The sequence below is a fragment of the Heteronotia binoei genome, chromosome 18 (assembly GCF_032191835.1).
Source record: "Heteronotia binoei isolate CCM8104 ecotype False Entrance Well chromosome 18, APGP_CSIRO_Hbin_v1, whole genome shotgun sequence".
Taxonomy (NCBI): domain Eukaryota; kingdom Metazoa; phylum Chordata; class Lepidosauria; order Squamata; family Gekkonidae; genus Heteronotia; species Heteronotia binoei.
Window position 1 is genome coordinate 339,440 of NC_083240.1, and position 13,577 is coordinate 353,016.

The 13,577-nt window shown below is 50.1% G+C and overlaps 1 protein-coding gene across 1 annotated transcript in view; it reads right to left on the reverse strand.

Annotated features, from left to right (window-relative positions):
- SPEN (spen family transcriptional repressor) overlaps window positions 1–1,833 on the reverse strand; it is a 77,449-nt gene extending 75,616 nt beyond the window's left edge. The window contains exon 1 of the mRNA XM_060259399.1: window positions 1,735–1,833. Within this exon, the coding sequence (XP_060115382.1) occupies window positions 1,735–1,817 (83 nt within the window). The 5' untranslated portion in view covers window positions 1,818–1,833. The remainder of the gene's footprint in view (window positions 1–1,734) is intronic.
- Between the last annotated feature and the right edge of the window lie 11,744 nt (window positions 1,834–13,577).

A 13,577-nucleotide genomic window follows, 5' to 3' on the forward strand; every position in this document is an offset into this window, starting at 1 on the left:
AATCAGCTTTACACATTCTACGCCCACCTCAGGAAGCAGCCTTTCATAGGCATATGCACTGCTCTGGGCTCAAGAGAGCAATACAACTATTGTGCAACTCTTCCCTTCCCCCACTCAACCAAAGGACATACAAAAGACGGGTGACTCCATTGTGAGCTTACAGTACTCACTCGTCATGGTCTCCTGCCAACCAAGACTCTGATATTTGATAGTTAAGACATTCCACAATCCAAGCGGCTAGAGGGCGATGAAAAATGTATTGAGTATTTTCTCCATACACTAATTCTGCAATACACATCAAGGTTCCCCATCCCCAATCCCCTGAAACAACAGACAAATAAACCTGTCAAGCCCAAATGCGCATAATGAATTTGAAGATTTATATTTAAATGTACTGGACACTAAAAAAGATGAAAGAGGAAAATTAATTCAGATCATTCCATGATTCTGTTCCATCACTAAGCAACAGCTCCATGGCAACTTTTTCCACCATTAAGAATGCCTTGTGGAAGCAACTGATGGAGAAACACCAGAAAACCAAATTTTGTTCTCCCTAGAAGAATTCCCTGGAAGGTCTTCACATAAGCCCATATAGTTGAAACAACAAAACCTAAAATCTCTTCCATCACCATCCTGCCGATATATTCCCCCACCCCCAATGTCATTTTAACATACAGGGCTCTGCATTCAGCACACCAGGCAACTGGTGATTTCTAAGGCACAATAAGGAAATCTCCTTCAGCTTTTAATGTAAGAGCTACCAAGATCTGCACAGCTAGATTATGTTTAGAGCAACCGACTCTCCCGTCTAGATGTTAATCTCTTTACTGTAAAATGTTACGCCTCTGCCCAAAATTCTGCATATTGTCCAATTTATACATTATTTTTACAGTTCTGAAAATGCAGTGACTGAACATGGCCATCCATAAAACCTGAAGGTTGCAGGGAAGTGCACACACGCGGCCACATCCCCCCAGCAGCAACTGCCTTTTTCAAGGTATTATTTTGCCTTTGGACATTTTGGAGGAAACTCTGCAGCAAATCCAACAAGGGAGCTGGGCAATGTCTCTGATTACGCAGTTCCCAGCGCTGCCTGCTCTGCACAGCCTTGCTTCTCTCTCCATTCCCCCACCTCCCTGGCTGCGTACAGTCTGAAATCTGCTCTGTTCTTCCCTACGTAACCCAGGTCCAGGCCGCCATTTTAGAAAGTCATTCACACTAAGCAGACCACTGCACCATATGCTGCTAGAAAGGAATCTCTTCCCTAACCGTGCTTCCTCTTTCCCTCCCTCCAGCCTATGAAGTAGAAGGAAAGCATGAAAAGCCTGGCTGCACAGAAGAGGCAACAGCAAATGCACCAAGACACTGCCAGGATGCTCCTGCGTCTTTCTTTCACAGGCACTGAAGCCGAGATGCAAATGGATGGGAGGGGGGACACATTCCTTTTGCATACAGTCTCCAACACACACTGGAACCTGCTTCCGCTTCAGCCAGCCAATGACTGAAAGGAAAACCACTGTCTCTAGCCCAACATTACTCTCTGCAGACCCGAAGCAAGAATCCTTGGTCTGCCTGCCCCAATACAGGCCACGGGAAGCATCTCTGCCGCAAAGGCTGGGCGAGAGCGGGGCCACCACCTGCCAGGCCTCCTGGGGAAGCAGCAGGCCCGTCCTCGCAGAGGAGCCCCAGCAGGGCTTTGTCCCCTTCTCCCTCCCTCCCCCCGGCCGCGCTCACCGCTTGAAGTGCTCGATGATCTTCTCCTCGCGGACGTTCTCGGGCAGGTTGCCCACCCAGAGGTGCCTGGTCTCGCGCACCATGCTGCGGCCGGCGGGAGGGGCTCCTCCTCCTCCTCCCCCCCTCAGCGCCGCCGGCGGGAGCCGCCTCCTCCTCCCCCTCCGCCTCTCAGGCGCCGCCTCCCCGCCCGCGCGCTGCTGCCGCCTCCCTCCGCGGTGCTGGCGCCGGTGGCGGGCACCATCCCCCCGGGGCTCGGCCTGGCTGCCCGCCCGCCTCGGCGCTGCTGCGGCTGCGGCTGCTGCTTCTTCCCGATTCTCCTCAGCGGCGGCAGCCTCCGCGGCTCAGCCCCGCGCGCATGCGCACTACCCGCGCCGCGTCCCTCGCTCGCAAACGCCTCGCGCTCGATGCTCTTCCCTCATTGGCCGCTGAGCGGGGAGGGCGCGCGGAGCCATAGAGATAAGTGAGCGGGGGAGGGTAAGTCAGGCGCATGCTCACTGGGAACCGGGGGGGGGTGTAGCCGCGGAAACACGGAGGCGGCTGGGGGAGGGGTGAGAGAATCCCGGTGTCCCCAATAAGCCTTGCTGAGGGACCGCGCATGCGCGCGACGCGGCCTCTTTGCCTGGCCTCTCTCTGCGCCGAAGCCTAGTGGCAGCGGCGCTCCGAATCCCTCCGCGCTGAGACAGAGCCCCTCCCCTCAGGACCGGCGGCCGCGCAGGGGGAGATCGCTCCGCGCTGGGCTCCCTTGTCGCTCAAGTTCCGGGCTCAGGCAGTCGGGCTGTGCAATTCCCAGACAGACAGACAGACAGCGCTGTGCAATTCCAGACAGACAGACACAGACTTGGCCGCACTTGGAAAGCTGCCCCTTAAGGCCGCCGCCAGTTTGTAGAGGAGGCAACCCCCCCCCCCAACAATGCAAGCCTAAGGGAGCTGCTTTCTTTCTCAGCATCAAATGAGCAGGAAGCTGCCACCTGAACTGCTCTCCTTGAGCCATTTGGCTTCTGCCTCTGAGCTGCAGGGCGTTTCTCTTTTTACTAATTCAGGGTTGAATGTTGCTTCTTCCTGCATCACAGATTTCAGGGCTTGCCATGACGACAGCCATTCATCTTCAGTCACTGCTGACAGCAGAGGCATTAATTACGACAACTGCTCTCCCAGCGGTGGCCATTAATGGATTTGGCTTACAAACTACTCCCTGTTCCTTTCAAGTCAGAGGGGAATGCCACCCACACCCTGCTGAAGGAGGCCAGAAAGACAGCATTCCCAGATCCGCTGCTCACCTAGGGCACTCATTCACAGAGCCCCCCCCCCCCCCCATGGCACTGACACAAACCTCTGCCAGTGCTGTTCCATCATCGCCCACTTGTATTGGTCAGCCTGAACAGCCAGCAAAGATGGAGAGCCACGCTGAGCCATAAGTAACTGAATCCACCTTCTGTCTACCAACCCCCAGCCCCTTCCAAGCAGCACATCCAGCCTGTTTCCCCATCTCCCATGTCTCTCCCCTCCCGGTTCTTGCAGGGGCTGCTGCCATTCGTGTCCCCTCCTGAAAGATGGCAACCTGGATTGGGGGCAGTGGGTCAGAGGGTGACAAACTGAAAGGGCGGCTTCATCCAACAACAGAACGTGACAAATTAGCCCTCACGGTGCTATGAAATGCTAGGGAAAGAGGAGTCCAAACATGAGATGGATTGACTCAAAGAAGTCACAGCTCCCAGCTCGCAAGACCTGTTAAGGACAGGACATTTTGGAGGACGTTAATTCCTGGGGTCACCGCAGGTTGGAAGCAACAGGCACTCACAGCACCAGTCGTTAGTGTTCTGCTCTCAGTCACCCCAGCCTGTGAGTGAATGGCTAGTGCTTACCCAGAGCTGCTTGCCCAGGCCCTCTCTGCTCCTCACTCCTATTGACTTCTTGGTGCTTCCTAGTCAGCCTAGGCTGAGAATGGATAATCCTGCAGTCTACAGTGCAATCCCAAGGACATTTCCCTGGGAGTAAGCCTTGCTGGATACAGCAGAGATGGATTCTGAGAAAACTCATTTTATACAGTGTTGGTAGAGAGCTAAAAGCACATTAATATCAGGCATAAAACCACATCTCCTGGCTGCTTCATGTGCAGCATTTGACACGGTCAATTACGACCTATTGACCCACTGCCTTGCTGTTGCCTGGGTGCAAGGGGTAGTCTTGCAATGGTTTTCCTCCTTCCTCCGGGAACGGGGACAAAGGGTGATGCTTGGCGAGCAGACCTCCCTGCAGCACCCACTGATATGTGGAGTGCCACAGGGAGCTATTCTCTCGCCTATATTATTTAATATCTATATGTGCCCCCTTGCCCAGATTGCCTGAGGTTTTGGACTGGGCTGTCACCAGTATGCTGATAACACCCAGCTCTATCTGTTGATGGACAGCAGACTGTCTTCCGCCCCTGAGCAGCTGCCCGAGACATTAGAAGCCCTGGCTGGATGGTTACAGCAGAGTCGACTGAAATTAAATCCAGCTAAGACGGAGGTCCTGTACCTGACCTGAGGGGGTGTGGGTTCGTGCATCCAGCTCCCAACCCTGGGCAGTGCCACTCTGGTACTGGCCCAACAGGTGAAGAGTCTGGGAGTGATTCTGGACGCCTCCCTCTCCATGGAGGCCCAGGTCACAGCAGCTGCTGGGTCTGCCTTTTTCCAGCTACAGCAGATCAGGCAGCTAGCACCATATCTGTCCCCCAAAGACCTGGCTACACTGACCCATGCAATGGTTACTTCCAGGCGGGACTACTGTAACTCGCTGTATGCTGGCTTGCCCCTGAAACTGATCCAGAAACTAGCGGGTGCAGAATGTGGCAGCTCACCTGCTAACTGCATCACCTGTACTGGTGAGCATACAGCCGGCACTCCACGGCCTGCTCTGGCTGCCTGTACAGTACCGGATCCGTTTCAAGATGTTAGTTCTGACTTTCAAAGCCTTGCACGACCAGGAACCAACATACCTATGGGACCATCTACTCCCATCCATGCCCCAGAGGTTGCTTCGCTCAGCCTCCCAAGATCTTCCGATAGTCCCCTGCCCAAGGGATGCCCGTCTTGCTTCTACCAGGGCCAGGACCGACCTGGTGGAATCAGCTCCCTAAGGAGATCCAGGCCCTACCTGGTTTGCTGGCCTTTCGTAGGGCCTGTGAAACGGAGCTGTTCCACCAGGGTTTTGGATGAGGCAGCGGGCATCTTATCTATTTGATCGCTTGGCCTCCCCCCTACTCCCCGACTGTATTGTGGTGCTGTGTGGTGGTCCACTGTTTGTGCTATACCATCTTGCTGTCGTATCTTCTTGCTGAATCTTCCTGCTGCACTTTACCGAATGTTGAAATTGGTTTTATTATGATTTTATTTCTAGTTTGATGTACTCCACTCTGAGCCCCCAAACGGGAATGGGCGAATTAAATAAACAAATAATAATAATAATGGGGATGGGCTGTTTCAGCCAGAAGCCAGGGCTGGCCATCCACAGCTCAGGCAAGTAGCAAAAAGATTTTGACTGGCACAATCTGGGTGCTGGCTGGAAGGATTTCTCTCCAGTGTTCTACATTGTACGATGTTTGATGTAGAGAAGCTGCATGGAAATGTGTGCCAGGAGGAACTCCTCTGCAAGTTACACAACGGCTGTTACGGCTCTCCTGTTCTTCAGACAGCTTTGTCCTGGTGGTGCCCTCCAGTCAAGTAGCCACACCCTCTGCCACACAGCCACAGGCCCTCCATCTTATTAGGATTCAGCTTCAACCTGCTTTGCTTTAATCATCGCACCGCAGCCTCTGGACCTCAGCTAGGCTTAAACTCACTGAAGCCCAGCAACAGAAACAGTGGGGTGTCACTAGCCTGAAACTCCATGCTAGAGGGGCACATGTGGATGTTAAACAACAAAGGAGACAGAGGTGCTCCGAGTGGGTCCCTGGGTGAGGTGGGTGGGGCTGAGAGGGCTCTCACAGCAGCTGCCCTTTCAAGGACAACCTCTGCCAGAGCTCTGGCTGACCCAAGGCCATTGCATTGCTTTTGCACTAGGAAAACTGTCATGAATTCACAGTACTCATGAAAATAGGTTAATCCCATACCTAAACCCAAGGGGGGGAATACAGCCAGCTGAACATTTGTTGCATTGCTTTATTTCTTTCCCCAGTATTAAAAAGAATGGGGGGGTGGGGGTGAGGAGAAGTATCAGGGCAAAGGCCAGGATTTTTTTATTTTATTAGACTTCTATCCCACCCTCCCTGTAATGGGTTCAGGGCAGCTAACAACCAATAAAAACACAACATAAGAACATAAGAGAAGCCATGTTGGATCAGGCCAATGGCCCATCCAGTCCAACACTCTGTATCACACAGTGGCCAAAATTTTATTTTTATCTAACCCCCTCTTGAAGCCGGCTATGCTTGTGGCCGCCACCACCTCCTGTGGCAGTGAATTCCACATGTTAATCACCCTTTGGGTGAAGAAGTACTTCCTTTTATCCGTTTTAACCTGTCTGCTCAGCAATTTCATCGAATGCCCATGAGTTCTCGTATTGTGAGAAAGGGAGAAAAGTACTTCTTTCTCTACTTTCTCCATCCCATGCATTATCTTGTAAACCTCTATCATGTCACCCCTCAGTCGACGTTTCTCCAAGCTAAAGAGTCCCAAGCGTTTCAACCTTTCTTCATAGGGAAAGTGCTCCAGCCCTTTAATCATTCTAGTTGCCCTTCTCTGCACCTTCTCTAAAGCTATAATATCCTTTTTGAGGTGCGGCGACCAGAACTGCACACAGTATTCCAAATGAGACCACACCATTGATTTATACAGGGGCATTATGATACTGGCTGATTTGTTTTCAATTCCCTTCCTAATAATTCCCAGCATGGCATTGGCCTTTTTTATTGCAAACGCACACTGTCTTGACATTTTCAGAGAGTTATCTACCACGACCCCAAGATCTCTCTTTTGGTCAGTCTCTGCCAGTTCACACCCCATCAACTTGTATTTGTAGCTGGGATTCTTGGCCCCAATGTGCATTACTTTGCACTTGGCCACATTGAACCGCATCTGCCACGTTGACGCCCACTCACCCAGCCTCAACAGATCCCTTTGGAGTTCCTCACAATCCTCTCTGGTTCTCACCACCCTGAACAATTTAGTGTCATCCGCAAACTTGGCCACTTCGCTGCTCACTCCCAACTCCAGATCATTCATGCACAAGTTAAGCAACATCAGACCACAGAGACAACAAGCGAGTCAATGAAAGCCACATGACCGGCGAGCAGGTGCGCCGCCAGCGCCCTCCAAGATTGTCCAGCGTGGTGCTAGCAGCAGCGCTGGCCAGGATTGTGCGCCAGCCGCCTCCCCGCTCCTCCCTGAATCCCGCCAGGCCTTTGGGGCCCCGGCCGGCGGCTGAGCGGCTGCTGCGCCCTCGAGTCGAGTCGCGGGGCGGGGCGGGCGCTGCAACTCCGGCCGGGTGCATCTTGCCAGCCGCGCGGAGGGGTCCGGGAGGGAGGGAGCCAGCCTCTTCCGCGGCGCTCGGTCGCCTCGCCTGCCTGCCTGCCTGGGTTGTGCGGCGGGCGGGCAGGCGGGGCTGCAGCTGCGGCGGGCGCCATTTTGTGGCCGCGGCGAGGGCGGGCGGGCGGGCGGCGGCCATTTTGTGGCGGGAAAGGCGGGCGGGCAGGCGGGGGGGGCTAGGCAGCGGCCTAGGGCGCGGCCTTGTGGGGGTGCGGCCAGACTCAAGCCAGCCCTGCCTGGGGCGCGGGAGCCAGGGGCGGCCTGCAGGGGGGTGAGGGCTGCACACCCCCCCGGGCCGGCCTGGAGTCCTCCCGCCCCTCCCTGGAGAGTCTCAGGGACACAGCCAGGTCCGACGGGGGGGGGGTCTTTGGGGCAAGGAGGGGCTTCTGGGGACACATTTAATGCCTTAAGTGAGGGAGGGAGGGGCTCCCATCATTGGACCCCCGGCCCAGGCTTTTGGGAGGAGGCGCCAGATGCCATGCTGAGAATGTGGTGCCTAATTCTCCATTATGCTCTATGGGGACCAGTCACCATAGGGTATAATGGAGAGCCCAGGAGACGTTCAGCCTCCAAACCAGCTGGGGATTGGCAACCCTATAAGGCACAGGGTCAGCTGTGGGAAGAGCCTCTTTCCCTCCCCTGGGAGCTGCAGCCACTGGAGGACGCAGCCCTTCTGCCTTTAGCCAGAGGCCGGGCAGGAGCCCCATTCCACAGCCCAGCATTTGCCTTCAGACAGGCCCCTCCGCTGCCACACAGAAAGTCCACCCCCCCCCCCCTGTGGACAGTCTATGCCGGGATCCCCTTGGCAGAAGGGCACCTCCTGAGACCCTCCGCTGTGGCTTTGCAGGCAAACAAGGCGGGCAGCCGCTCTGAAGAGATGCCACCCTCAGGGCCTCTGCAGGGGACGGGTGGGGTTGGCCACAATTCCCGCACAGGGATCAGGGATCCGACTGAGGCAACCAAGTGCTGGCTCAGTCGCAAGAGAAGGGCGAGGGGCAAAATGCCATGCAGTGACTCTCAGCAGTTCTTACTGCATCTTCAAGGGGAGTGAAAACTATTTCTCAGCAGCAGGGAGAGAAGAATGGATCCCATCAATCGGGGTATGAGGGTAGGGAGGTGAAGAGGCCACACTCCAAAGCCCCGACCCCTTCCAGCCCCAGTGTTGAAAACTCTGCGGATGACCTTGTGCATAAGCTGTGACATCAACGGCCACATTTGCTGCAGTTTTGGAGTCTGCCTGGCCCAAACCACCCCCTGCAGGGGTCCAGCTCTCACAAGTACAGCAGAGTTTGGATTCAGAGGCACCCTTAAGACCAACAAAGTTTTATTGAAGGAATGAGCTTTCCTGTGTTCGCACATAAAAACTTGAATAAAACTTTGTTGTCTTAAAGGTGCCTGACCAGACTCACACTTGGTTCTATTCTTCTGGCCAGCCCAGCGGTGCACCGGTGTTTATCTCACAAGCACAGTTGGCTTAGCCTAGTTGCCTAATGGCAACATATGCTCCTTTATTCATCAGCCCCTACGTTACCCCAGCTTGATAGATCCAAGTGGGCAGCTGTGCTGCTCTGAAGCAATAGAAAAAAGCAGTAGACAAGTGAACCTTTAAGACCAACTAAGTTTTATTCAGAATGTAAGCTTTCGTATGCTCTAAGCAGACTTCATCGCACAAAAATAGAATGGCCAGCAGTCCTTAATATAGAAAAAGTGGGCAGTGTGTTGGTTGTAGAGTCATGGGAACGCTTTTAGCAGATTAAAAGAATCACAAATTGGGTCTGTGTTTGTTCATTAGTGTTGAACTGCGCTGAAACAATAGTGGAGAGTGATAAAAAGCAGATTGATGTTGTAGGTGTGAAGTGCTATAAATCTGGGTATATTCTGGCTTTGTTAGTCCTGGGTTTAAATAGAAGGCATAGTTTTTCAAGAGGTTGTAACATCATTATAGTTTGCCATTAGAAAAAAAGGAATACATTAAAATATAGTTGAAGATGGGTTAGTATATATAATAAGATATATTTTTATTTTAATATTTGAGTATGTCAACACAAACAAAACAAAAAACCAATATTCTGATACACTGTTCTAAAAGAGAAACACATATTAGTTTGCCGTTAGAAAAACAGAGTACATTAAAATATAGTGAAAGATGAGTTAGTATATGGAATGAGATAAACAGCCCATATCCCTTAAGAACTTAAGAGGAGCCGTGTTGTTTCAGGCCAATGGCCCATCCAGTCCAACACTCTGTCACACAGTGGTCAAATATATATATATATGTGTGTGTGTGTGTGCATATATATATATATCTACACACACTGTGGCTAATAGCCACTGATGGACTTCTGCTCCATATTTTTATCCAATACCCTCTTGAAGCTTGCTATGCTTGTGGCCGCCACCACCGCCTGTGGCAGTGAATTCCATGTGTTAATCACTCTTTGGGTGAAGAAGTACCTCCTTTTATCCATTTAAACCTGACTGCTCAGCAATTTCATTGAATGCCCACGAGTTCTTGTATTGTGAGAAAGGGAGAAAAGGACTTCTTTCTCTACTTTCGCCATCCCATGCATAATCTTGTAAACCTCTATCATGTCACCCTGCAGTCGACGTTTCTCCAAGCTAAAGAGCCCCAAGCGTTTTAACCTTTCTTCACAGGGAAAGTATTCCAAACCTTTAATCATTCTAGTTGCCCTTTTCTGGACTTTTTCCAATGCTGTAATATCCTTTTTGAGGTGCGGTGACCAGAATTGTACACAGTATTCCAAATGAGACCGCACCATTGATTTATACAGGGGCATTATGATACTGGCTGATTTGTTTTCAGTTTCCTTCCTAATAATTCCCAGCATGGCGTTGGCCTTTTTTATTGCAATCGCACACTGTCTTGACATTTTCAGCAAGTTATCTACCACGACCCCAAGATCTCTCTCTTGGTCAGTCTCTGCCAGTTCACACCCCATCAACTTGTATTTGTAGCTGGGATTCTTGGCCCCAATGTGCATTACTTGCACTTGTCCACATTGACGCCCACTCACCCAGCCTCAACAGATCCCTTTGGAGTTCCTCACAATCCTCTCTGGTTCTCACCACCCTGAACAATTTAGGGTCATCTGCAGACTCGGCCACTTCACGGCTTACTCCCAACTCCAAATCATTCATGAACAAGAGCATGGGACCCAGTACTGAGTCTTCCTCAATAACTTATGTTTATCTGTGTGCCTACTCATTCTGTCCTTGATAATGGTTTCTACCAACTTTCCCGGTTTTTAAGTCAGACTGACTGGCCTGTAATTTCCCGGATCTCCTCTGGAACCCTTTTTAAAGATGGGGGTGACATTTGCTACCTTCCAGTCCTCAGGAATGGAGGCAGATTTCAATGAAAGATTACATATTTTTATCAGGAGATCCACAAATTCAACTTTGAGTTCTTTCAGAACTGTTGAATGTATGCCATCCGAACCTGGTGACTTACTAGTTTTCAATTCGTCAGTCAGTTGTAGGACCTCCTCTCTTATCACCTCAATCTGACTCAGGTCTTTCAACATCCCTTCCAAAATTAGTGGTTCTAGAGCGGGCAAACGCTTCTCAGCCATTTCCCTATCATCATAAGAACATAAGAGAAGCCATGTTAGATCAGGCCAATGGCCCATCCAGTCCAACATTCTGTGTCACACAGCGGCCAAATATATATATATATATATATATATATATACACATACATACATATACACACACACACACTGTGGCTAATAGCCACTGATGGACCTCTGCTCCATATTTTCATCTAACCTCCTCTTGAAGGTGGCTATGCTTGTGGCCGCCACCACCTCCTGTGGCAGTGAATTCCACATGTTAATCACCCTTTGGGTGAAGAAGTACTTCCTTTTATCCGTTTTAACCTTTCTGCTCAGCAATTTCATGGAATGCCCATGAGTTCTTGTATTGTGAGAAAGGGAGAAAAGTATTTCTTTCTCTACTTCTCCATCCCATGCATTATCTTGTAAACCTCTATCATGTCACCCCGCAGTCGACGTTTCTCCAAGCTAAAGAGCCCCAAGCGTTTCAACCTTTCTTCATAGGGAAGGTGTTCCAGCCCTTTAATCATTCTAGTTGCCCTTTTCTGAACTTTCTCCAATGCTATAATATCCTTTTTGAGGTGCGACGACCAGAACTGCACACAGTACTCCAAATGAGACCGCACCATCGATTTATACAGGGGCATTATGATACTGGCTGATCTATTTTCAATTCCTTTCCTAATAATTCCCAGCATGGCGTTGGCCTTTTTTATTGCAAACGCACACTGTCTTGACATTTTCAGTGAGTTATCTACCACGACCCCAAGATCTTTCTCATGGTCAGTCTCTGCCAGTTCACACCCCATCAACTTGTATTTGTAGCTGGGATTCTTGGCCCCAATGTGCATTACTTTGCACTTGGCCACATTGAACCGCATCTGCCACGTTGACGCCCACTCACCCAGCCTCAACAGATCCCTTTGGAGTTCCTCACAATCCTCTCTGGTTCTCACCACCCTGAACAATTTTGTGTCATCCGCAAACTTGGCCACTTCACTGCTCATTCTCAACTCTAAATCATTTATGAACAAGTTAAAGAGCATGGGACCCAGTACCGAGCCCTGCGGCACCCCACTGCTTACCGTCCTCCACTGCGAAGACTGCCCATTTATACTCACTCTCTGCTTCCTATTACTCAGCCAGTTTTTGATCCACAAGAGGACCTGTCCGTTTACTCCATGACTCTCAAGCTTTCTAAGGAGCCTTTGATGAGGAACTTTATCAAAAGCTTTCTGGAAGTCAAGGTAAACAACATCTATCGGGTCTCCTTTGTCCACATGTTTGTTCACCCCCTCAAAGAAATGTAGCAGGTTAGTGAGGCATGATCTTCCCCTAAAGAACCCATGCTGAGTCTTCCTCAATAACGTGTTCATCAATGTGCCTACTCATTCTGTCCTTGACTTTCCCAGTATTGAAGTCAGACTGACTGGCCTGTAATTTCCTGGATCTCCTCTGGAACCCTTTTTAAAGATGGGGGTGACATTTGCTACCTTCCAGTCCTCAGGAACGGAGGCAGATTTCAATGAAAGATTAGTAATCCTTCAGTAATCCTTTTACCCCTTGGTCATCCAAGGGCCCCACTTCCTTCCTGGCTCGTTTCCTGCTTCTAATATATTTGAAGAAATATTTATTGTTGGTCTTCATGTTTTTTGCAATGTGCTCCTCATAGTCCCTTTTTGCCTGCCTGATCACAGTCTTACATTTGATTTGCCACAGCCTGTGTTCCCTTTTATTAATCTCACTTTGAGTATGTCAGTACAAAAAACCACTATTCTGATACACTGTTCTTAAAGAGAAATACATTGGAATACTATGGATGTATAGCTATACTTGGTGAGAGTTGGTTTAGAGTATGTAATGAGATAAAAAACCAATATCCTTGTTCAGTCCTGGGGAGATGTTTGTTCCAAGTTTCATAATAATTTGTAATTCAGCAATTTCTCCATTCTGTCTTGAAGTTCCTTTGCAGTAAAACAGCTACTTTGAGGTCACCCCATTGAATGTTCAGGAAGGTTACCCAACTTGAACAGAGAAGAGCCCATACAAATTAAATCAAATTTTAATAGATCCCCCCCTAAAAGTATTTTAAAAGGCAGTCCCCTGTGCAAGCACCAGTCGTTTTCGACTCTGGGGTGACGTCGCTTTCACATTTTCACGGAAGACTTTTTATAGGGTGGTTTGCCATTGCCTTCCCCAGTCATCTACACTTTCCCCCCAGCAAGCCGGCTACTCATTTTACCAACCTGGGAAGGTTGGAAGGCTGAGTCAACCTCAAGCTGGGATCGAACTCAGGTTGTGAGCAGAGAGCTCAGACTGCAGCTTTGCCACTGCACCACGGGGCTCTAAAATTTAATAGACCCCCCCCAAAATTTAATAGATTCACCCCTGAAAATTGTCGGGGGTGGGGGCTATCTGTAGTAAAATCACCCAAATAGCTTCCACCTTTTAATATAGAAGGGGACATAAGTAAATATAAGAAAATGGAAATGGGGGTGGGGTGGGGAAGAAATACTTTAAAAAATCAAAAGTATTTCTGAGAAAGATACTACATAGAATCCTAGAGTTGGAAGGTGTCAAGCATGCGGGTTCATTGACGAGTCAAAGTTGATACAAAGACTACGTTTATTGATAGACCGATACTTTCTGTGTAACAGGTTCTTGAGAGTAATGCTGCCAATACATTGATACAATACTTTTAAGGCTTACTTCAAAAGGATTCCAAGGGATGGGGGTGCGGGGTAGCTCTCACATAAACTATCAT